This window comes from Cyprinodon tularosa, unplaced genomic scaffold (genome assembly GCF_016077235.1).
Source record: "Cyprinodon tularosa strain WSP-4 unplaced genomic scaffold, ASM1607723v1 ctg799, whole genome shotgun sequence".
In the NCBI taxonomy this organism is placed as follows: Eukaryota; Metazoa; Chordata; class Actinopteri; order Cyprinodontiformes; family Cyprinodontidae; genus Cyprinodon; species Cyprinodon tularosa.
This window is the reverse complement of record NW_024039561.1, coordinates 236546-260000: the sequence shown is the minus strand read 5'-3', so window position 1 is coordinate 260000 and position 23455 is coordinate 236546. Positions and strand designations below refer to the sequence as shown.

Sequence of the window (23455 nt, the reverse complement as noted above, 5' to 3'; positions counted from 1 at the left end):
CTATGTACAATTCTGGATTATGACCAGACTGTAGAGATCGATCATGCTTGATTCTTCTCAAATGGTTGGAGGTTAATCTATCTTATTTTCTCAACTCATTTCTTGTGACCCTGTTGAATATTGGTATGAAAACAATCAACATTTCTATGATCAGACCTCAGTACCTTGGCAATTCAAGATGACAGCATCTAAAGCCCCTGTCACTCCTTGACGATTTAGATCAGCTTACAGTATGCCTGACGTATGGAAAATCTGGCAAAAACGCTGGCATACATTGGATAAGTTATTGGGACGTTTTGTATAAGTTATGAGCATGCTGAAGTAGGCTGAAGTATACTAACACACATCAACATGCTCAAAATTCCTTGATGTATGCCAGTGCATGCTCATACATGGGCCATAAGTTATAGGTAAGTTATTTGATCATTGACATAAGTTAAATGTAAGTTACTCATAAGTCGTTGTGTCTAGCTTAAGCAAAACCTATGAATAACTTATGCGTAACTTATCAAGAACTTATCTCCAAGGCATATAAACATACCTGATATGTTCCAGGCGACCGCTGAACGTGTTTCTAACTTACAGCTACTGTTTAATGGCGTATTGGCAGCGTTTTGGTATAAAAGGGGGTTCACAGGAGGAAACCGTCTGTACTCCTCTACACTTCATAGGGTGAGCAAGAAGGGCTGAACACAAGAAGGTGAGTGTGATGCACCCTCCCTGCCTTCATGCCCACGGCCACGGCCAACAAACTTATAGCACACATGACGCTGAATCTGCTGCGACCACAAACCCTCTTTCTTTTTTCTTTTTAATTTTTCTTTTTTTTTTTTTTGGCTGGTGGTAAACAGCAGCCAGGTTAATACTGCGATCAAAGAAATCTTTTTATGCCGGCCGGGCACCAGCAGGCGCATCACTGCCCCCCTCAGGACACTGACTTGTGGACTTGTTATGAATACGCTATGTATACCCCCAAAATTGAAAAAAAAAAAATAACCCATAGTAAGTTCATCATAAGCCAGCGTTTTAGGAGATTCTGCTACATCAGGCATATGCTGGCTAAAAATCGTCAAGGCGTGACGGGGCCCTAATCGAAAGAATTTCTGTCCTGGAATCAGTTAGATTAAGTCACAAATTTAACTGATTTTGGCTGAGAGTAAGATCGCGACTAAGAATTTTTAACACCTAGGATGTTAATTTTATTAGGCCACATGGTTCCTCAACACACAAAAATCACCTGGAATCCCTAAATCCATTAAGCATCAAATTTTACATTTAACAATATGCATAAAACAATATAGTGAAAAAGACAATATTCCAAATAAATTGCACTTAATGCAGTCTAGATTCTATGTTCCCCTCTTTTTAGGAGAAGCTGTAAAATTAAAGTTGAAGGAAAACCAATATCAGATGTTTTCTGAATGCTGTCCCTTAATTTAACTGGAGGCAGTTGTCATGTTTTGCTTCTTTTATTCATGAAAATGTCAAACATAAGCAGCAAGTTATTGACAACAACTTAAAACTACAGAACTTTACTTAAGGCTATTAATTTGCATTTATGAGCACTAAAATATCTCCTATTTCTGTGTCTGCCTTTAAGAATAAATCAAAGAATGTTTTTGTTGTGTGAAACTTTATTCGCCTTTTCCTTTAAAGCTTTTGTGTGAGTTGTACAGTACCAGCATCCAAACTAAGATTAGACACATTTTATTTTTTAAGTATAAAACAAATGCAACATTTTGGTTTGTTTCTGTCTATGTGCAGAGCATCATCCTATTGAATATGCCATCGATGGGACCAACCGTTGGTGGCAAAGTCCATCTATCAAGAATGGAATGGATTACCATTATGTGACAATCACTCTGGACTTAAAACAGGTAAATATTACACACAAAAAAATATATCAATTAGACATTCTACATCTTTGAACATATTAATCATAACTAATGCAGTTAACCTAAACTTTTTCCAAGCCTTTGTGTATATTAGTTAGATTTTTTCTTTTCATTGTGATATTTAAAAAAGAATCAATCAAAAACTATGTAGAAATGTTTATGCTAAGTTTATATTTTGTTGTTAAAAAAAATTGTGAGCTTTTAAAATAGAAAAAACTCTTTATTTCAATTTCTTTTTCTCTCATAGACAAACACATTTCGAAGGAAAAAATAAATTATTTTTAAATGTTTTTACAAATTATGAATCTGAAAAGTGTAAGATGCATTTATCATTCATTTAACTAGAACAAAGTCTGTAGTTTAATCTATACCTTTACCTTTAACTCCATACCTTTTGAAATAATTCAAGGTTAGTAATTAGATAGCACCCTTCTTAGAAGAGTAATTTTGAAGTCTTGCCAAAGATTTAATATTTGTACTTAATACCAAATCAGTGAAAATAGCTGCATAAATTATTGGGCTGCAGATATTATCATAAACAAACAAAACCTGATGCTTAAACATGAAATGCACCAAAACAACTATATCTTCTCTGCATTCATTATACTTACCCATTGTAGAATTTAACTGCCAAAATACAGAAAAAACTGTTGCCGTTTTAACCATCTTAAAATCCCTAGAATGGTGGCTGCTTGGTGGCAGTTTTTATCATTATTTCCTCATAGGAATAGGGTATTGTATGATTCCTGTGTATGTGTCTATTCTCTCCGGGTACTCCAGCTTCCTCTCACATTCCAAAAACTCTTCTTTTCTTCTATAGCAGGGATTCCCAAAGTGTGGTGCGCTACAGGGTGTGCAAGACGAAGCAATGTATCGATGTAGAAGAAGTTTTTTTTTTCTACGCTTCATTTAAGATGCATTATAGAGGAAGTTATCCTTCTGCTTATTATAGTATGCAGCTAGTCTGTGGCTCTACTTTTAACTTACAAACGGATCTTATCTGTCTTTATGGTGATACAAAATAGTAATTCTTTGCTTAATGGTACCAAATCAGAGCACCTTTAACATATTTGCTGTTGCCGCTCATTGATTGTTAAACTGTAAACAAGACTTCCTGTAAAGCTTTCTGTCAAAATATTTTAGCGCTTTTCTCTAATAGGCAGATTTGGGAATTTCACGATAAATGACTGTTACTTTAACAGCTTAGATTCTCCTATCTGAGTTAAGAATATCTAACCTGACAACAGCCAGATGCATGTCTCGCTCCGCCCAGCTCCACTCACATACATCTGGGAACCCGCTCATTGAAAGTGATTTCCCCAACCGAATTTATGGTCTGTCCAATCAGGACGCAGGGTGGGTGTGTCCTGGAGTGGAGAAGCGACCGTGAGATTCCAACAACAATGGCGGCTCGCATTGAGGAAGCAAGCGTTAGCATTGATGCTGCTATTTCTTCTGTGTTGTCCAATCTATCTGATATTGTTTAATTAAAAGAACATCAAAGAACGGCTTTGAAGGCTTTTATTGGTGGAAACGATGTTTTCGCCCTTCTCCCGACCGGATTTGGCAAGAGCTTGATCTACCAAATGGCTCCTCCTCTCACAGCGTCACGGGTTAGCTTCGGTGTGAGTGGTTGAAATAGCACGTCAATAAAGATGACAGACAAGTGGCTTATCCAATCATATGCAAGGAGTTTTGATAAGGCCCAGCCTTCAGTAAAGGCAATTCCTATGGCGGGTTCCCAGATGTATGTGAGTGGAGCTGGGCGGAGCGAGACATGCATCTGGCTGTTGTCAGGTTAAAGAATATCTGCACTTCTTCCAAAGTTTACATGGGCTTTTTGGCTGCATCTATAACTACTGCTTGAGTGACCTCTGATATATCAGGTGAGCAGGAATAACTAACTAGGTTTGTAGTTGTAACAAAACCTTATTTTCAAATGGTACTTAAAGACAGCTTCAAAAGATGACTGGAGTCTAGGATATGTAGTCTAGCGCCGAGTTTAACCTCTACATTGTTTTTCTTTCATGCCTTGCATTACTTTGTGTTGATCTATCAAGTACTTTATAATTTGATGTTTGCGGTTGTAATGGGATAAAATGAGAAAAAGTTCTAAGTAGGGCTGCAAGTAATGATTATTTAGCAAATCGATTAATCTGTCGATTAACAATCAGATAACCAAAGGTTCCTTAAAGATTTTTTACAGAATTAAACCAGATGAAACTAAAATGTTTACACTTGAGTTCTGGATAGAGCATATTGCTTGGAGGAAAAAGTTATGTTTTTTTTATGTAAAATGTTTATATATTTGATAAAATTTTGATATAATTAAAGCTCTAAGTGGGTTTTTTGTCAGCTAAAGGCATGTTTTAAAGTCTCTACATTCAATTTAACGATTAATCGATTACTAAATTAGTTAACTATTATTTCAATAATCGGTTAATCATGATTAATTGTTTCAGCCAAAGCTCTAAGGGTAGAGATAAAACTTGGGCTGAAACTACCCTTAGGGGAGTTTCTAAGGGTAGTTTCAGTCCAAGATCTTTGGATGTAGTTTAAAGAGGTATGAGGTTTTAAGTTCAGCATATTTAAGGTGATGCTGATGGTGATCTTTTGATTAGTCATTGCTTTATCTTTGCTTTAAATTTAAACTTCATGAAGAAAAAGTATTTTTTCCCTTTGAGACTAGCAATGTCAACAGACTTTTAAAATGTTTGAAGCCTCATTTAACACAGCGATAACTGCACTTTAACACAGCTGGAAAGAATGTTGGTCGTGACCTTTCGTTTTTTTTTTAAAGGAGTTTGCAATTAAAGATGTTGAAATTCTATTGAGGGCATAAAACCTTCATTTTCACATAACTGTGTTTTAGCTTGTCCCTTCTTCAAAGTCATTCATTAAACCTGAGGAATTACTGTTACCCTGTCTTTATTGTAAATGACTCTTTTTCTCTCCTTAGTGCGAAGTTACCAAATACCATTCAAAATGCAAATATTTTACTTTTAATTGTTGTTCTTCAAGTATTTTATACATAGTTTATGCGTTGGTAGGAAACCACTCTGACACATCTCAGACATGTAGAAGGCACCTATAGAAGTAATCAGGCAGACGCCATACATCACTCTCTAGTTACCTTATTGTAAATGTCTTTGTTACTGTGGGAAGAAGCAAACTTACAAAGAAACAAACCTACGCAGACATATGGACAGATGCATAGCAACTTGAACTTTGGAAATTCTGTTGATGTGTATGAGTCACAGAACCCAGTATTAATTTATTATCTATCACTTTATTTTAACCTTAACCATCAGACCAGAGAATCTTCTTTCTTATAGTCAGAGAGTCCTTCATGTGTTTTTTGGCAAACTCTGCAGGCTTTCCTATGTCTTGCACTGGGGAGAGGATTCTGTCAGGCCACTCTGCCATAAAGCCCTGACAGGTGGAAGGCTGCAGTGATGGTTGACTTTGTGGAACTTTCTCCCGTCTCCCTACTGCATCTCTGGAGCCCAGTCACAGTGATCTTTGGGTTCTTCTTTACCTCTCTCACCAAGGCTCTTCTCCCACGTTTGCTCAGTTTGGCTGGACAGCCAGGTCTAGCAAGAGTTCTGGTCATCCCAAACTTCTTCCATTTTAATATTATGGAGGCCTATGTGCTCTTATGAACTTTGAGTGCTTCAGAAAATCTTTTGTAACCTTGGCCAGATCTGTGCCATGCCACAATTCTGTCTTTGAGCTCCTTAGACAGACTCATGATTCTCGTTTAATCTGACATGCACTGTGAGCTGTAAGGTCTTGTATAGACAGGTGTGTGCCTTTCCTAATCAAGTCCAATCAGTTAAATTAAACACAGCTGGACTCCATTGAAGGAGCAGAACTATCTCAAGGAGGATCAGAAGAAATGGACTGCTTGTGAGTTAAATATGAGTGTCACAGCAAAGGGTATGAATACTTGTGACTAGTGTTGCACTGATACTGATACCAGTATCGGACGGGGCCCCGATACAGCCCTAAAATGATGGTATCGGTATCGGCGAGTACCAACAAATAGGGCACTGATACCATTTGGAGAGCCATAAGTTTATTCAACTATTGTCACCCATTCCAGGTAGGCAATAAAAACTTTTTATTTTTATTATCCAGTAGAACTTTTTAATAAAAAAATTCACTTTGTATTAGATTTTTTCTTGCTTCACAAAGGTAGGCAGCGGCTTGACAAAGCCATGATGGCAATTATTTTACATTATTATGGTATCGGTATCGGCCGATACTGCACAGCCAGGTATCGGGTATCGGGGCCAAAAAATGGCATCGGCGCAACACTACTTGTGACCACTTGATATTTTAGTTTTTCTTTTTTAATACATTTGCAAAAATTTCTACATTTGTTTTTTCCTGTCAAGATGAAGCTGAAAGGCCCTCTCGCCATGTCTTAAATCTTTAGTTTCCACAACAGATTTTGTATGAGAGTCAAATCTTGCTGAGAAACTCCAAAACATAATATAACTTTCCCTCGAACAAAAACTGGCTGATAAAACAAATGTACACATGGAGAATTGGAAAAATGCTGTTGGAAATAAAATCAGAACTGGGTAATCATAAGAAGGTTATTGTTTTATTTTTGGCAGAAAAATACTTACTAATACTAATTTCAGCTCATGGTTTTAATTTTTGTTCTGGAATGCATAGCAGGAATTTGTGCGATTTTGACACTGTACTAGGATATTTTAGGACAGAAAATTTAGTATAAAACCAAAAAAAAAAGAGAGTAGTCTGTTTCTATTAAATAGAAAATGAAAAGAAATAAATTAAAGCAGCATATAATTTAAATTAATGAGAATGTAGTTGTAAATGTAGTACATCACAAGGCATGGCAGTACTATAGATTAATATACAAATACTTCAGAAGAATACATCAACATATTATGTACAACTAAAAATGTGGAACAAGTACAACACTAATGTCTGCCTATATAATAAAATGTGGATATGAATAATCAGAAAGGAATGGAGAAAGATGAATTTGCACACAAATTAGACAAATAGTTTTCTGCATTTCGAATGTTGAAAAGGTCATTTTCATTTGTCTTTTAGTGATGGTAAATATCAAGATTTCTAACTGCATTTATTAGCTTTTTATTTATAGTCACAAAGAAAAAAAAGATAAGAAAAACAGGTTATTAAAAGGAGTGTTACCTGTCAAACTTAGTATCACAATGGGACAGATTAGTTTAAGATTATCGTAGTGCAAGGTAGTTTAACAACAACATGACTATTGTTGCAAATATGCAACAAACCATTTGTATTACAGCCAAGATAGCATGCACATCCCCCCAGTGCCAGTTATTGCACATTCATTGCATACATAGGAGCCTTTGACAAGAACTTGTTACTGGTTTGACATGTCCTTATGGTGTATGCTATCATTGACTGTATACTTGTTGTTACAAACCTGCATAATATTACTAGTTACTTGTTGTGCTTTAGTTCAAGTAACAATCTTAATCTTAATTTTAAAAATACTTAAAGATAAAGAAAACACACTGTCTTGTCTGTGTAAATTCTCAGTAATCTGGAAAAAGGCAAACAACAAACAGGCTTAAATTGAAAGGCAACCGGACCTTTGCTCAGTTTCTGATGACGTTTCAACACCTATCCAGGAGTCTTTGTCGATTCTGTTGGCTTAAACCAGAGCAACTCTATATTTGTAGAGCTGATGTATTTAAGCAGCTTGGCGGTCCATCCTCCTGCACACATTCCAAGTCAGTCACACATGTTAGTCAATAACAAATTGGAAAAAATGTTGCAGGGATCCAAAGTACTTCGATTTTGCATGCAGAATTTAGATAATAGTGTTAGACATGAAAACATGAATTCGTTCTGCCTGATTTCAGTGGCCTGGGCTGGAGCTGGTGATATAAAGGTGTATGATGAATCCTTTTTACGGATGTGGCATTGATAAATAGGAAAACCCTCACATTCCCAAGATTTCATGCCAATAGAGCATTATTGTTAATGGAAGATTATTTTCGTAAAGTTTACAGCAACTACATGATATTAATTCAATTTGGACCTAAAAATATCTGAGGAATGTTTCCAATATCTTGCTAAATCTTTTCCACCATGAATTAAAGCAGGTCCCTATACAAACCCTGTGCTAGGAAGGTGCTAGGAAGGTGCAATAATAAAGGGGTTGAGTATACATCCTGAAATTCATCTATCTTTGTAGGCGTTGCTGATGTATTATTGCTGCTCCAGAAATAACCACCGTTTTAAAAATAAACAACTGTATGAAATAATATTTACATTTTTTATATTTTGTTGCATCCTTCCATATCTTATTACCTAAACCCAAATTTCTGGAGCTTGGGCCATATACTCACACTATCCACTGACTTCTCTCTGTGACGATAACGTCTTTAAATATGAGGCTACACGTGTGAGTGTTTCAGTAGGTGTTTTATGTATCTGTATGTGTGGTGCTCCATCAGTCCAACCAAAAGCTATTTACCCTCCAGTGCTCAAAATTTCCCCTGCGACTAAAGTCATCTCACTCAGAAAATGACAGTGCCCTTGTGTGCAAGTATGTGTGGTTTATCGCCTATGACATCAGCACTCTCATTTCCTCCCTTGTTATTGTTGAGCCTCTCTGGACAGAAAGACTAAATAATGAGAGAGAAAGTGGGAGCTGAGGGGCCATGTGTGTTGGCGTGTGTGCGTGAAAGAGACAGTTGATGTCTGTTTATGTTCGCCGCCACTTTTTCAGATGAATTCTGGAACTGTAATTGTGCGTGGAGATGCATCAGACCTGAAAATACACTAGAGGTTGTCCATAGAGACCTGCGAATGAGGGCTGTGATTCATTTTTAACCTTGTGAGAACTTTTAGAATAAAACAGAATGATTTTAAAAGCGTAGGTTAAAGCTACAGTGGGTAATTTTCAGCGACATCTAGCGGTCAGACTGCAGACTGCAGCAACATGAACGTCTCCCCCCCACCGCTTCTCCCCCCCAACAGTACGGCGAGCGTTACGGGACAAAATGTCTTCCACGACGTCCGCATCACCTACCTTCTCAAGTGATGAGGTTTGTTTACATAGATAATTTTACAGATAGTATTTCATTAGTCTGTGTAGGGTATAGATTTCATGTAGACTTAAGATAATAAATATACCCGTTATTTTTTCTACGTCGTTGTGACGTTTTGGTGAGCTGCTTTGCATGGTGATATAAACAGACGAAGTAATTGTAGTCATTAGTTTAACAGCGAGATTGTGTTCGCTGGAAGAATATATATTCCCCGTTTACAGAGTCCAAGTCTTGTTTGTGGCACGGGGGTTACAAGGCAAGGAAGAGGGAAAGGAAGAGGGCAGAGAGGCCGGGGTGAGCGTGCAGCTGGGGCCAGGCGAGAGAGGGGAGCCAGCGGGGTGAGAGCAGAGGAGGAAAGGCTTGAAGATCTCCAAAGGAGCCGGAGAGAAGTAACCGAGGTATATATCCAGAAAATTATTTTACAGAAAATTACTGAATCATTACCTGTGAAACGTCAGGGACGTTGCTGAATAAGTATACTGGAGAGTAACAGCATCATCACGCAGCATGTTATTGTTTTAGACAGGTCTGAGCATCCTGTACTCCAAAAACTGCAGTGATATTAGACAATTGTGTGTGTAGGATTAATTACCTGTCCAAGAGAAAACTGGCAACTTGAGCGTCACTTTGAAAACCTTTTTCCTCCATCAGTGACTTCCATCGTGTAAATGCCGTGCCAATGTTGATCCGTGTTTTTTGTCGTTTCTTGTCACGCTTGCGTTTATTCTCGTTGTGTTTCCGCTTCTTAGATGACGGGGGTTCGGTGTCCGCCGCTTTTCGTTGTGATACAGAGTAGACATGATCCTCCATTCGTCTGATGTTTGGCCACACAGTGCCAAACAGTTTGCAAAGTCACTCACGCCTGCCGCCTTGTTTACCTTTCTTGTTACCGAGGCGCAGTATACCTGCTTCTTCTTCTTCTTTGGTTTCAGGCAGACTAAACGCTTCTCAGGCATAATACTGCCATCTACTGTTCAGTACCGTCTCAGTTCATCTCTCCCAACTTGCCGTAGTTATTTTCGAGCGTCATGGGAGATCTCGCAATCGCTAGTTTGTTGCCTCTGCGCTGCCGTAGCGCAAAGATGTCAGCCTCCATGGCTGCGAGACCCGCTCCTATGTAATTATAAATAACGAATTCTAAGGCAACGCAAATGTTATGGTTAAAAGGCTGAGCTCATAGGTGATGATAAATAACATAGTTATGTATAATATATTAAATTTCTGAATTTATATGCCTGTAATTATTACACACTGTAGCTTTAAAGGTTAATTTTTTTGTTATGTTTTGTGCCACCCTTTCAATATAAAAGCAAATGAATTACAGCAGATTTTATTTTTGCTGCCTGTATAGAACTGTATCTTTTTTTTGTAGATTCAAAAGAAAATTATTTTGATTAATATAGCTATTTTAACAGATGTGAAATAACCTGATTTATAAATGTAAAAAAAATATATTTTATAAATTTTGTCCGGATCAGACAGATGTCATTTAGACCCCTAGAGGGTCTAAATGACATGGTTGTTATGGAAATGCAGCGATCAGTTTGATTGATGGACGGTGGTCAAATCAAGCACTGGTTCTCCTCTCTTGGGAGTGAAAGAGAACCTTGTCACTGGAGTCCTGAAAGGGGCTGCCACTCAAAAATATGTTTTTATCCAATGCTCAGAAATGCCCATCCACCTTCATCCCTCAAACACAAGCAGCACATTTTGAATATGAGAAGGTGTTCACACAGCAAATGGACAGAAAAATGTTAACTTTATTTTTTATGCTTTACAGGAAATAGCTTTTTTATTTCTAAACATATTCTGATAAATTGCTAAACTTTTTTATTCTTAGAAGGAACCTAGAATCAATTTGCAGGATGCCTTTCAAGTTCACTTTAACCTGGGGATGCACATACTTGGAGGAAGTAGAGTATTTGGAAACATTTTAATGGACTTTGCTTATTTATGTTTCTAATTGTATTATATGTATTGGTTTTTTTTGTAAACCAGAAAAAAACATTAAAGGAGTGCTTAATTAGAACAATTTATCATGAAAAGACCAATACAAACACAGGCTATTTGCATGATACTAATATCTTAGTGCTATGTTACTCTGTTGCTGGAAGCACTAAATGAAACCAAGCTGTTTCTTTGCTTTCCTAATGTCTGCCTCAATGATAGCTTTCAGGAATTCACTGTTATTAGGGTTACTAAGAGTTCAAAGATTACTACTTAGATTAGATAGAAATGGGAGTATAAAGTTAATAATTTCTGCATTAAGATACTTAAAATTGTATTTTGTTTTTAACACTAACAGTCAGGGCTTGACATTAAACGTTTTGCTCACAGGTCACTGTGGCTGCTGGGTTACTGAAGTTAATAGCCACTCAGTATTTTCACTAGCCAGAATTTTCTTGTTAAGAAATTATGTTTCATATGGTTAAAGCTGCGACTATACCATGCTAAAGTTAACTCAAAATAGATTTAGAACTTTTTAAAATGTAAATGACCCTTGTCCATACTCATCAAACTACACGAAAGAATTCAGCTCTGATAAGGTTTGGTTTAAACCAGTGTTTAACAGTTAAAGCTACAGTGTGTAATAATTACAGGGATATACAGTCAGAAATGTAATATATTATACATAACTATGTTATTTATCATGATCTACGAGCTCAGCCTCTTAACCTTAATATTTGCGTTGCCTTAGAATTCGTTATTTATAATTACATAGGAGCGGGTCTCGCAGCCATGGAGGCAGACATCTTTGCACTACGGCAGCGCAGAGCCAACAAACTAGCGATTGCGAGATCGCCAAAATGTCACAACGATGTAGAAAAAATAACGGGTATATTTATTATCTTAAGTCTACATGAAATCTATATCCTACACAGACTAATGAAATACTATCTGTAAAATTATCTATGTAAACAAACCTCATCACTTGAGAAGGTAGGTAATGCGGACGTCATGGAAGACATTTTGTCCCGTAAAGCTCGCCGTACTGTTGGGGGGGAGAAGCGGTGGGGAGAGATGTTCATGTTGCTGCAGTCTGCAGTCTGACCGCTAGATGTCGCTAAAAGTTACACACTGTAGCTTTAAATCCAGTTATTTCTGATCTAATCCGATACCTGGGCTGAGGGTATCGGCCAATATCCATTAGCGATCCGATTTAATCTTTGAATGAATGAACCATATATTTTGCCATGTGAGTAAAGGCTTTAGCTTTGACACAATATTGTTAAAAATACTCATTGTATACTCATTTTCTGATCTATTGCAACTTGTGATGAGTTCTCTCCTTCAAGATTCACTTATCCTGTATTTAGTTCTATTCATCTTGTCTTCTCTGTCTCTTCTGAAGATGGCATCTGCCAACCATTACACTACTACCACCATGCTTCAGAGAGGCAATATGTTTGTATGTGTACAGCATTAGTCATTCAGTATTTATTCTAAGCAGCTTTCGGCCAACTGCTAAGATGACTTCTTATAACATTCTTTGAACAGCAGAATTATTGGTCCATTTGCCCATAAAGTTAAGCTTTTTTGAAGTGCCAAACTGACCTGCTTATCCGATTTTTTTTTTCTTGTTTTTTTGTTTACAAAACAAAACAAAAAATAAAACCACATCATTTTCCTTCTGCTTCATTTACTTTTGTTGCAAGAAAATAAAGTGTCCAACAGAAACACCGTTAACTAAGCATCTGCTGCAGCAAATTTCACTTTGTAGGTTTATTGTTGCAGTGTAGCTTGCGTGGGAAAAAGTGAAGCATCTGGTGTTATTTGCTTGCTAAAAAGAAATTGAAAGCTTTAAATGCTAAATTAAAAACCAGTTTATGAGCAATGAAAGTCTACATTTATCATATTTACTTTTAAAAAGCTTTTTCAGCAGTATCGACAGAAGCAGATTCATATTCTTAACACACAGTACCTATATGAGTAGAGAAAAACAATCTTTTACCATTAAACAATTCAAAAGCTTATTCTTCCTCTATAAGTGCATTTTGTGTCTACTATTTAGCTACAGCTTTACAGTATTTTAAATAAATGTTCTCTCTTTTTTCCTTTTCTATGTCAGCTTAGCTAAAAGACAGTTTTGCACTGAGATGGTAATGTATAGATTTTCTGTCTGTATGCATTTAATTTTGCAGTGGACAGTGATTCCAGATGATCCACACACAAAATAACTGTGCCAGCACCTACTTTATTAGTCCAGTGAGATAATACCACATATCATTTGAGGTGGCCGTTAATTTTAATGTGCCTGCATACCAGTTTCATTGCTCTGATGTAATGTCCAGCTGTGACACTAAAACATTGCATCTTTGTATTTGCACCTGAATCCTACCAAAAACAACTTTGTTTCCTTAATCATATACAGATTCTGCTCCCCCTTAATTGGGCTTTTGTTCTCTTGCGTGAAAGTTGTGCTGGAAAGTGCAATCTGGAGTTGGAAGTCGATGTCAGTTTGTTGTGCCAGAGAGAATTTTAAAACGTTTCCGTTTGAGTGACCTGTAAACACCAGCTGTTAACTTAAACCTCTGTAACTGTGTCCAAAGCAAACTGAGACAAAATGAATCACTCTGTCTAATTGTAGAGAACCCAACCATTCTGGATGTAAGCCTGTAATGGATTTATATGGCACTAAATATGCTTATTTGCATGGTTTTGCTTGAGTGTTCCCAAAAAGCTGGTCTACTGTTCATGTGGCTATCATGTTGAAGAGATATAAATCCCCAAATGTTTAAACTGCGTGTGAATAATTTTATGCTTTTGGTGTGTAAGCACTTTAGTGAGAGGGCCCCATTGCCATCCCAGTCAGACATCTACATAATCATCTGGAAAATCATCAAATTCATACAGGACCATATCTATAAATAGCATCCAGAAAGTATCTAAATCATTGCAATTTTCCTTACTTAGTTACTATATATTACAGCCATGTTGCGCATGGTATTGATTTAATCTATTTCCTCGAAATGTTACAAACAATGCCGCATCATGATAATGTGAGAGCGAGATTTTTGAAACCGTCTTTAATTTATTACAAAAATTAAAGTAAGAAATCACATTTACAGTACCTAAATGTTGACAGCCTTTGTCATAAAGTTAAAACTTGAGTTATGGGGAAATCTCTTTCCACTGGTCATGGTTCTGCCCTTTTTGGTTCTGATTAAGTTTTCTTTTTTCGTTGGTTTCATTTCCATTTTATGTCATTCTAGTTGTTTTCTGGTTGTATTTGAGTCCTTATGTATTTCTTGTTTAAATTCTGTTGCCCTCTTGTGTCAGTCTCCTTCGCCCCCTTCTAGGTCCTTCTCTCCACACCTGCTTCCAAACAGTTGATTACTCCATTCTTTGTTCTGTGTGGCATATATACTCCTCTTCTTGAGTTACTATTTGCTGTATTACCTTTATTCACTCCTTAACCCATGTGTTCCCATTTGTTCTGGTTCCTGTGTTCCTTGATTAATTATATTTAGATTTATGCTTCAGTTGTTATTATTGTTTGTTAAATTTGCAAAAAAAAACACCTCAGCTTCCATCTCTGCATTTTGGTCTTCTAAAAACATCCACACAACGTTACAATATGAGGGCACAGTCAACATAGCATATTAGAGAGCAAATACCATGAAAGGAAACGTCTTTCAACCTCCAAGGCAGGATTTATTTACCCACAAATGTGGGTAAAAACCAACAGAGAAATCTGCAGCTTTGAAGAGTCAAATGAACATAGTCAAAAGTCTTCTTTAGAGCTGGCCAGTCATCTAAGCAAAGCAATCAGGGTGGAAGGGCCGTAGTTAGGAGTTGACCAAGAACCCCTTTGTTAGAGCTTCAATGTTCTTCTGTAGAGAGGAGAACCTTCCAGAAGGACAACCATCTCTGCAGCAATCTGGCCTGTATGGAAGTAAGCAGATGAAAGTGACTCCTTATAAAAAGGCCCATGACTGCCTGTCTGGACTTTAGCAAAAGGAGCCTGAAGGATGTGAAACCATACAAAACAAAATTAAATTTTTTCAGAGGTGTAAAGTAACAAAGTGATAATACTTTGTTACCTTACTTTAGTAGAAATTTTTGCTATCCAAACTTTACTTTCCTTAGAAAATTTTTTACTTCTACTCCTTAGATTTTTTTGCAATTATCTTTACTTTCTGCTCCTTACATAAATTCCGTAAAAATTCAAAAAAATATCCACTGGACTTGGTTTCCAAGAATTGAAGACGTTTCACCACCTCTCCAGGAAGCTTTTCAATTCAATGTCTGGATCCACAGTGAGTTTGAGTCTTATATAGACAACGCCTTGTATCGCTTGGAAACATGCAATGGTAACCGATGAATGGGTCGTTTGATTCCATCGTTAGCCTGTAATAACTGAAACCTGTCTATGATTCTAAAGATCGGTCGTTAAAGGGGGGGATTGCCGTTAAGGGGGGGATTATCTCCTGTAATACCTGAAACCTGTCTATGATTGTTAAGAGTCGGTCGTTAAGGAGGTATTGTTCACCGGCTGGAGCGGGTAGGTCCCTCGTTCCTCTGTGATGGCTGACATAAGCCCCATTTAAACTACCCTTGAAAAACCGATCCAGGCCCAGACCGGTCCGAGCTTGGATCGGTAACCAGGCCAAGCTCAGTTTTGACGACCGTTCACACGTCACACTTATCTCGGTTATCTCGACGCCTCGACTCCTCGCCTCCTAGTGACGATGTGCGGTATTACTGCTAGGATTGAAGGAGGGACTCAAGCAGCTGGTGGCGGTAATGCACCAAACGCTGTTTGTCAACCGCCGTAAAACCCAAGAAGAAGAAGACGAAGGAGGAGGGAATCAAGCAAATCAAAATGGCGGCGCCCGTCACATTCAGAAAGTTATGCTTGATTATTATTGCTGTACTTCCGTGTTTGCGGTGGGTCAGGCAAAGACGGCAACCTTGCGCGGATGTACTTGAATGGAGTGTGAATCGGCATGTTCAGCCAGTCGGCGATGACGCGTTCTGCTCATGCGCTCTTGTTATCAGAGAACCGAGCCAGGAAAAAACCGAGCCGAACCCACCTCGGGAACTGGTCTGCAGTTAGCGCGGTCCGGTTATGTCTATCTCGGTTCAGTTCAGGTTGTTTCCGTTCACACACGACAAGTTATCTCAGTTACTGAGCTCGGACCGGTCTCGGCTCAGTTTTTTAAGGGTAGTGTAAACGGGGTAATAAAGACTTGTTAGTTTCGTTTCATTTAAGTAAATTTTACTGTAGTTACATCAAAATAATTGGTTTCATTCAAACATTTTATTTGTGGGTTAACTCTGTACTGCACTGACTTGTTGTTCGCCACATACCAAAATAAATAGTTTTTCAAGATGATGAAAAGTTAAATTTCACACTGTAAGGATTAGTTATAAAACTAAGAAAATTAAGTATAAGGAAGTTATCATCTAGAATTGAAGAAAAATATTTCTTTAAAAAGGTGTCCAGTAACCAGTATATGGTTTAAAGCATATTTCCTTAACATTTTTTTCCCGCATTACTTTAACTTTTATACTTTAAGTGTTACTTTTACTCGAGTAAAAAGCTTAAGCTGAGTATTTAAAGTGTTAAACAGTAGGATTTATACTTTTACTTGAGTAATAAAAACGTATACTTTTGACACCTATGAATACTTTCCAATTCCTGTTAGGTTTGAATTATTGTGAGATGTTTCTGAAGTATTTAACATCATGGGTCAGGCATCAGAAGCTTGTTGATGGCTCAAAAACTATTTAAATTAAACTATTTAAATTCGAAAGAGAGATGTTAAGATTCAACCGCTGTAAAAAAAAAAAAAAAATTATATATATATATATATATATATATATATATATATATATATATATATATATATATATATATATCTCAATCAAATATTTAAAAAATATCAACTGCTCAAAAACAGTACCATTCAGTTCAATAATGAAAGTCTGAGTTGAACCCATTAGGTTAATGGGATTTTTCATCATGTTCGACAATTCATCATCATGTTTTACTCATTCATGTGCTGCAATGCTCACAAAACACACAGGAAAGTGTGTAATCTCTACATCATCAAGCAACATGTTAAAGTGAAATTTATACTGTTACCTTTTTTCCAAACAGTTTTTAAACATAGTTGCCGTTATTTAACTGCTGTAATTATAGATGGATAATAACTGTAAGGTTGCTGTATTTGTCTTTCAGCATCATCATTTTACTAGAACTATTAAAACTTGTACCTTTTGTATAAAACTCTTCCTCCGCTTAGTGATTTTGTTGATGTTTATTTTATTGTGCATGGATGTTACATGGCCTTTAACTAAACCTGATGAAACTCCCAGACACCCTGCTGCTGTGAACTTGTACGTCTTTTGCAAAAAAGGGGAACATCTTAAAAGAAAACACATTTAAAGAAAAAAAAAAGGATTGCAGTCTGGCCAATTAAATTTTATTCTGGCAGAATCTCAAATTAAATCTCTTAACTGTCAGTAAATATGCTGACTTGAAGTGACTTTATCTGCCATCCTTGTGATCTTCAGCAGGACAGTTATCAGCCATTTTATTTGTTGATGCTGTGTTGAGCTTTGGAGGCAGAAGAATTTCTCGTTTGATCTACATCTGATCAAAACCCAGAATGTGACTCACTGAAAAGCCCCCACCCAGTTAAAAAATAAATCCCACATACAAACATATACACTGTATGATTTGACTCGGTTTATCAGGGTAAAACTGCAAGAGTTGCTTGGATCTATCAAAGTATCGCTCAGATACACATTCACTCTCTTTGTCCTTCAACACACACATGCTGTATTCTGGTAACAGCGACTCTTTGTAAGTGGCTTGAATGACTGGTATAAGGTTACCCCAAAAGATATTTTCTCACACATAGACAAACACACACTGTGGTTTCTCTCTATTCTAATTGCTACAATATGAAACTGCTTCCTACATCATCAGAAGAAAAAAATGTGGCTGCAAAGAAAAAAAATGTGCAGGAAAAAGAGGGTGGTTACAATAAGAGACATGGAGTCCGATCAAAAGTTGACTTGTATATAATCTTTGGTTTTGTTTGCCTGTTGGTTTTCCTTTTATCTCTTCATACACATACTTTACATTCAATTAGGTTTTACTGGTCTTCTCACTTTCATTGTCTTGAGTTTGTAAGATGGTTTTCTGTGCCTCTGTTTTTTTTTTTTTCTGATTGTAAAAAAAAGACTGAGGTAGAATTTAGGTGTTATAATTCACCCCCATTTATATGCATAAGTAAATAAAATATTGCTGAACTTAACATCTGCTATGAGAAATTGGTTTAAGATTTGACAGTTTGAAAAGATGTTTTTTTCAAAGATAAATGCCAGTGAAATCAGTTAGTTCCTTATTTAATCGTTATACAGTACCTTGTGGAAGTATTCAGTATCATTGGTTTTTTACCATTTTTTTGAAATTCTAGTCTCAAGAAGAAAATCAACGTTCAATAGTGAAAGTACGTATTTCTACAAGCACAATGTGAAGAGAACTTAAGAAATTGGGTCTAAACAGCTGTGTAGCCTTAAGAAAACCACCAATCTCTAAGACAAATAGGAAGAAATGGTATAAAATGCTAGGAGGCATAAGGAACTGAGGGTCTGCTGAGTCCAGCATTAACCTGTTCCAGTGTGATGGGTGTATCAGGGTAAGAGAAGAGGCTAGTAAATTGATGCAGCCTTAATCTCTTGAGTCTACTGTAACAACCTTCAGGGAAAACTGCTATGATCTGGGGTTACTGTACAGTAGTTAGTCTGATCCAAGCTCAGGCGATTACCAAGATATTCCATCAATGTTTTATCTTCCCTAATAGCATAGTCATATTCCCAGATAAAAAAGCTAAGATTCATTGGGCTCAAACTGTGAATGAGACATTCGTGGAGCATGAGTCATTATTTACTTACATGGATTGTCAACCTCTGTCCAGACTTTAACCTCGGGCTAGGCAATAAATCAGTGAATATCACAATAGACACCTGATTAATATCAATAGAAAATATGTTCAGTAATTTCACTGAACTCCAATCCGGAGTCACTTGGTATTCTGGTGGATATAGGCAGAGTAAAGGCTGTTGCTTCTCAACCTCTTGCAGCCAAACTAAGTAAGGTTGGTGGTGGAGCCAACTTGTTTTTAATGGTTAAAGGCTATCTTTAAATAGGGTAAAAGTTCCAGTTTGAATTCAGGCTTGTTTTCCCTTGTCTTTATTAGTGACATTTTTTTTTTCTGTACAGCACTTTGGTCAACTGTGGTTGTTTTAAAAGTCTTAAACATCTAATTGGATCAGAATGGATTTTCTTGGTCCTTGTTTCAATTAGATTAAATTAAATAAATAAATAAAAACACTAATCATTAATGATCAATAATTGACTGATGTGTTTATGCAACAGCAACCAGAAAATAAATAACACAATAAAAAAAAAAAAAAAAAACACATTACTTGGTGTTAGAAGTAAGTTTCAAGTGTTCTCACCGTGAAACAAGTGGTGGCTGTGTCATGCTATGGGGATGGGTTTCTGCATCAGGGTGTTGGACACTGTTTAAAGTTTAATTAAGGGTGCATGGTGCTGAATGCAGGGATATTTTTGATATAAAAACCTATGGGTCTATCTGATTTAGCACAGAATGAAGTTCAACTTCAAGGAAGACTATGGCTAAAAGCAGGTATTCCTAAAGTGCGCAAGCTTCCACTAGGGGGGTGGGCTAGAGGAAAAATGTAATGGCAGTCTGATAATTACACAGTGAGATTTTTTTTTCTCACACAATAAAGATGTGTAAAAAGACATTTCCTTTTTTAAAAATGTATTAAACATCGTTTTTAACTTTAGTAAATGAATAAAAATCTGTTCACAGGAAGATGTGCTTAAATAGAAGAAGTCTTTTTAAGATGCATATTTTAGTAAGTTATCCTATGTATTGTAGCCTCTACTTTAACCAAACAGCTCTGCCCATGGTGCTGTGACTCTGAACCATAATTTAAATTCAGTTCTTATTTGATTTCCATAATATGTGTTATGATGAAGGGGTTGTGTTACTGTATTTTAACTGCAATTTTTGAATGTTACTGTTGTTATGATGTGTTCTGGTTATTCGAGCATGATTAAACATGTCACCTTTAATATGGCCTCGTTTAGTTGAAAAAGCTATTTTTTTTTTTTTTTTTTACAGCGTTCCATTTTCATCGTTAAGGGAGGGGGGCTCTGCTAAGCAGTATGCTGAAGCAAAGCTTGAGTGGTTTAAAACATGCCTTAAATTATTTAAATAAAGTCAACACAAGATAATTAAGATCTGCAATTTAGAGTTTAAGACTGCTGTTCACAAGAAAAACCATCCAACATAAAGGAGATGGAGTTTAGCCTCAAGATGTAAAAATCCCATTACCAAGAAGTGTCAAGCAACTTCTGGTTGTTGTTGCCACAAATGTTGACTCAGCTAATTACTGACTTAGAGGAAGGGTTAATACCTATGCTCACGGACTTTTTCTGTTAGTTTCTTCTATTTGTTTTTTGCTTGAAAATACTAATAAAGAAAAAAAAACTTAATATGGCAATCCATTACCTCAGTTATTTCTTGATTATTTTTATACTGAATTTGTATTTTATAAATCAAATCTCTTCTTTAGTGCTGTTTGCAAATATTTGTTATGCATTCAGCAAATATTTAAGAACATAGTATTACGGTAATTTATGGTAAATTTGGTCATATTTTAAGTCATGAAAAATAGGTTCGAGTTCAAACTGGAAAGGATTTCTCTAGAAAGATCTCAAGCAGTTATACTGATGGCAAACAATGTAACCGTCAGCTTAAAAAAAATCATAAAAACATTTTAAGGATTGTCATTGTCATTCTTTCCATTAGCTTCAGCTTTGCTGTCCACAATGTTGTCCATCATGGCCTCTTTATGGCCTAATCAATTTCTGACCCCCCAAAATTTAGTTTGACCATGTGTAAGTTGCAGGCATGCTGTTTATTTAAATTAACTGGCTCAATTGTTTACTACCTATGATTTCATGTACCTGAAATAACTTCCAGGTATAACTTTTATTAGACCTCCTTTTTAAAAAAGAAAAGAAAAGTTAAAATCCTGACGTTAAAATCCAATATTTATTATCCATGTATGTTTTCAAGAAAAACAAAACACTGTCTATTAATGTCTTTATTCATTTTTAGAATATTTAAGGAAAAACCTAATGTTCAAAAACTATGCTTTCTTGTCTTTGGTTAGCATTGTAATCATTTATCTTCTCTCTCTCTTCCAGGTTTTCCAGGTTGCTTACATAATAATCAAGGCAGCCAACTCTCCTCGTCCAGGTATGATTTATCTTTATGGTTCTTATTAAGATGGCAGTAGACTATTTTAAGTTTCACGGCTTTGATAATACAACCAAGTGTGTGATTAGAGGGATATTTGGTTGCATATTTTCCGACTTAGTCTAATGAACAAGTAAATCTATTAATTACAACCTTGAGAGCAAATGATCCTCTGAAGAAGAATTAACATAAATTAAGAAAATGGCTTCCATTAAATCACTAATCCCTTTACTTTAGAGTTTATTAATAATAATGTTTGACAATCTTGGAGTCCTGCTAAGGTGCAAGATGAGAGTACCTTCATTAAAAAAAAAAATTCAGACGTTTATTTAGTATATCCATCTTTCCTGACAGAAATAGGCTTGAAGAGGGTCAACATGGATTTAATAGTTTTGTACTGTATGTTTGCTGCTTGGTGCAGTTCAATCTATTATTTATCTCATCTATTTACCTTTTCCATTAAATGTTCTCCCTTCAATTCGCATGCAATCAGTCAAAGACTTAACAGTTGGTATAAGGCTTTGACAAATATGAAATTAAACATTTTGTCAATTTTCCATGTATAATAATCAGCATGACCTAAACCGTGGTTTCAGTCATCCATCACTGTTTGTATTGATTGTTTTCTCGTTCTCTCGTTGTCTAGTTGATCTATTTTATCATTAATGTTTTTGTCCACAGGTAATTGGATCTTGGAGCGTTCAATAGATGGAGTGACTTTTGAACCTTGGCAGTACTATGCCATCACAGACACCGAGTGTCTGACAAGGTTCAACATAAATCCGCGGACAGGACCTCCATCTTACACTAGAGATGATGAAGTGATCTGCACGTCGTTTTATTCAAAAATTCATCCTCTGGAGAACGGAGAGGTAAGTCCCAAAACAACAAACTAATAAAAATATATATATATATTTAAAAAAAATGCAGCAGGATTTACAATTGATATAACCATCAAAATGTCCTTAAAGGTATAGAGGACGGTCTTTTCTTTCCGGGTGGATAATCAAAATAAGTGGTCCTCCTAACTGTCAATCATTCTGGTGATATGTTTACGTAAGGCCATCCTACGTGCTCGCTATCTTTTTCTTAATGCGCACTTTCAGCCGCAAATGTGTGGTGAGCTACAGTTTCAGACAGTCATTGAAGCTCACCTTTTTCACCGTGGTTCTTTGAAAAAGGCTGAGGGTCTTAAGAGAAAAAGTGTCTACGAAGTCTATGAGAAGAAAAGAAATGTCTTGATCAGTTTTACAAATCGGATCCAAATGCAGAGAAACCACTCAGAGAACAAAGGAAAAGTTTAAATAGGTTTATTGAGGGAGTAATACAGGAGTTGGATCTGAAACTCAGTGAGCTGGTGAGCCGGAACTGGAAGTGAGAAGGGAAGTTCAGTGGTCAGTTCAGGGACCGTGGAAATCTTGGAAGCACTTAGATTATGCAAGATTGGGACTCACGTTTGAGGTGGGCCTTGTTAGTCCTTGAATCCAGTCTGTGTGGTAAATCCAGAGAATAGTGCATACCGGAGGAGTAATGAAGCGGACTGTCACTCGGATTTCCGATGGGTACTTGAACAGAACATTTGGAGGTTTTCCCCTGCCCAGTGTGAACTCGGTTTTTCCTTCCAGGGAGGAGAAGGTCCAGGAATCCAGTAACATAGGAAATCTTCCTGCCAAAGAACAAAGACAAAGAACATTAGTCTCAGAGAAAGGAAGCTTAAATTAGACTCAGCTAAACTCAGCTTGGCTAGTGTTCCCAAAACTGGCAAACACTCTGGCGTCGAGGTAGTGACAGTCCACTGCTCAAATACTCCTCCAGATAATGATCCAATGAGCCGCAGGTGTGCAGGGAGGGACAGCGAAGACAGGGCACCTCCTGTTGGTGGAAAAAGGAGACACACAAACAGGCCACACAAACTGGATTCCTAACAAGAAAAGCCTTAGAAGAGGCAGATATATTCCAGAATGCTTTGCACGGAGAGCTCTCCTCTCAAAGCAGTCTTGCATTCGCTGTCACAGCGGCCGGCTGACACTGCCCCACAGTGGCGACTAGTAATAAAGATGGCGCAGGCACAGTGCAGACGAGGAGGAGTTACATGACCAACGGAACAAAAAGCAGTGGTAAAAAAAAAATCCTCCACAATACCTTTAAGCTCCAACAT

The 23455-nt window shown here is 36.8% G+C and overlaps 1 protein-coding gene across 5 annotated transcripts in view; it reads left to right on the top strand.

The window, feature by feature from the left end:
• The window catches only part of lama2 (laminin, alpha 2), a 185038-nt gene that overhangs the window by 930 nt on the left and 160653 nt on the right, over window positions 1-23455 (top strand). For all 5 annotated transcript variants that reach the window (XM_038271300.1, XM_038271297.1, XM_038271298.1 and 2 more), the window contains exons 2-4: window positions 1765-1877; window positions 21246-21297; window positions 21979-22169. In XM_038271300.1, coding sequence (XP_038127228.1) covers window positions 1765-1877; window positions 21246-21297; window positions 21979-22169 — 356 coding nt within the window. The remainder of the gene's footprint in view (window positions 1-1764; window positions 1878-21245; window positions 21298-21978; window positions 22170-23455) is intronic.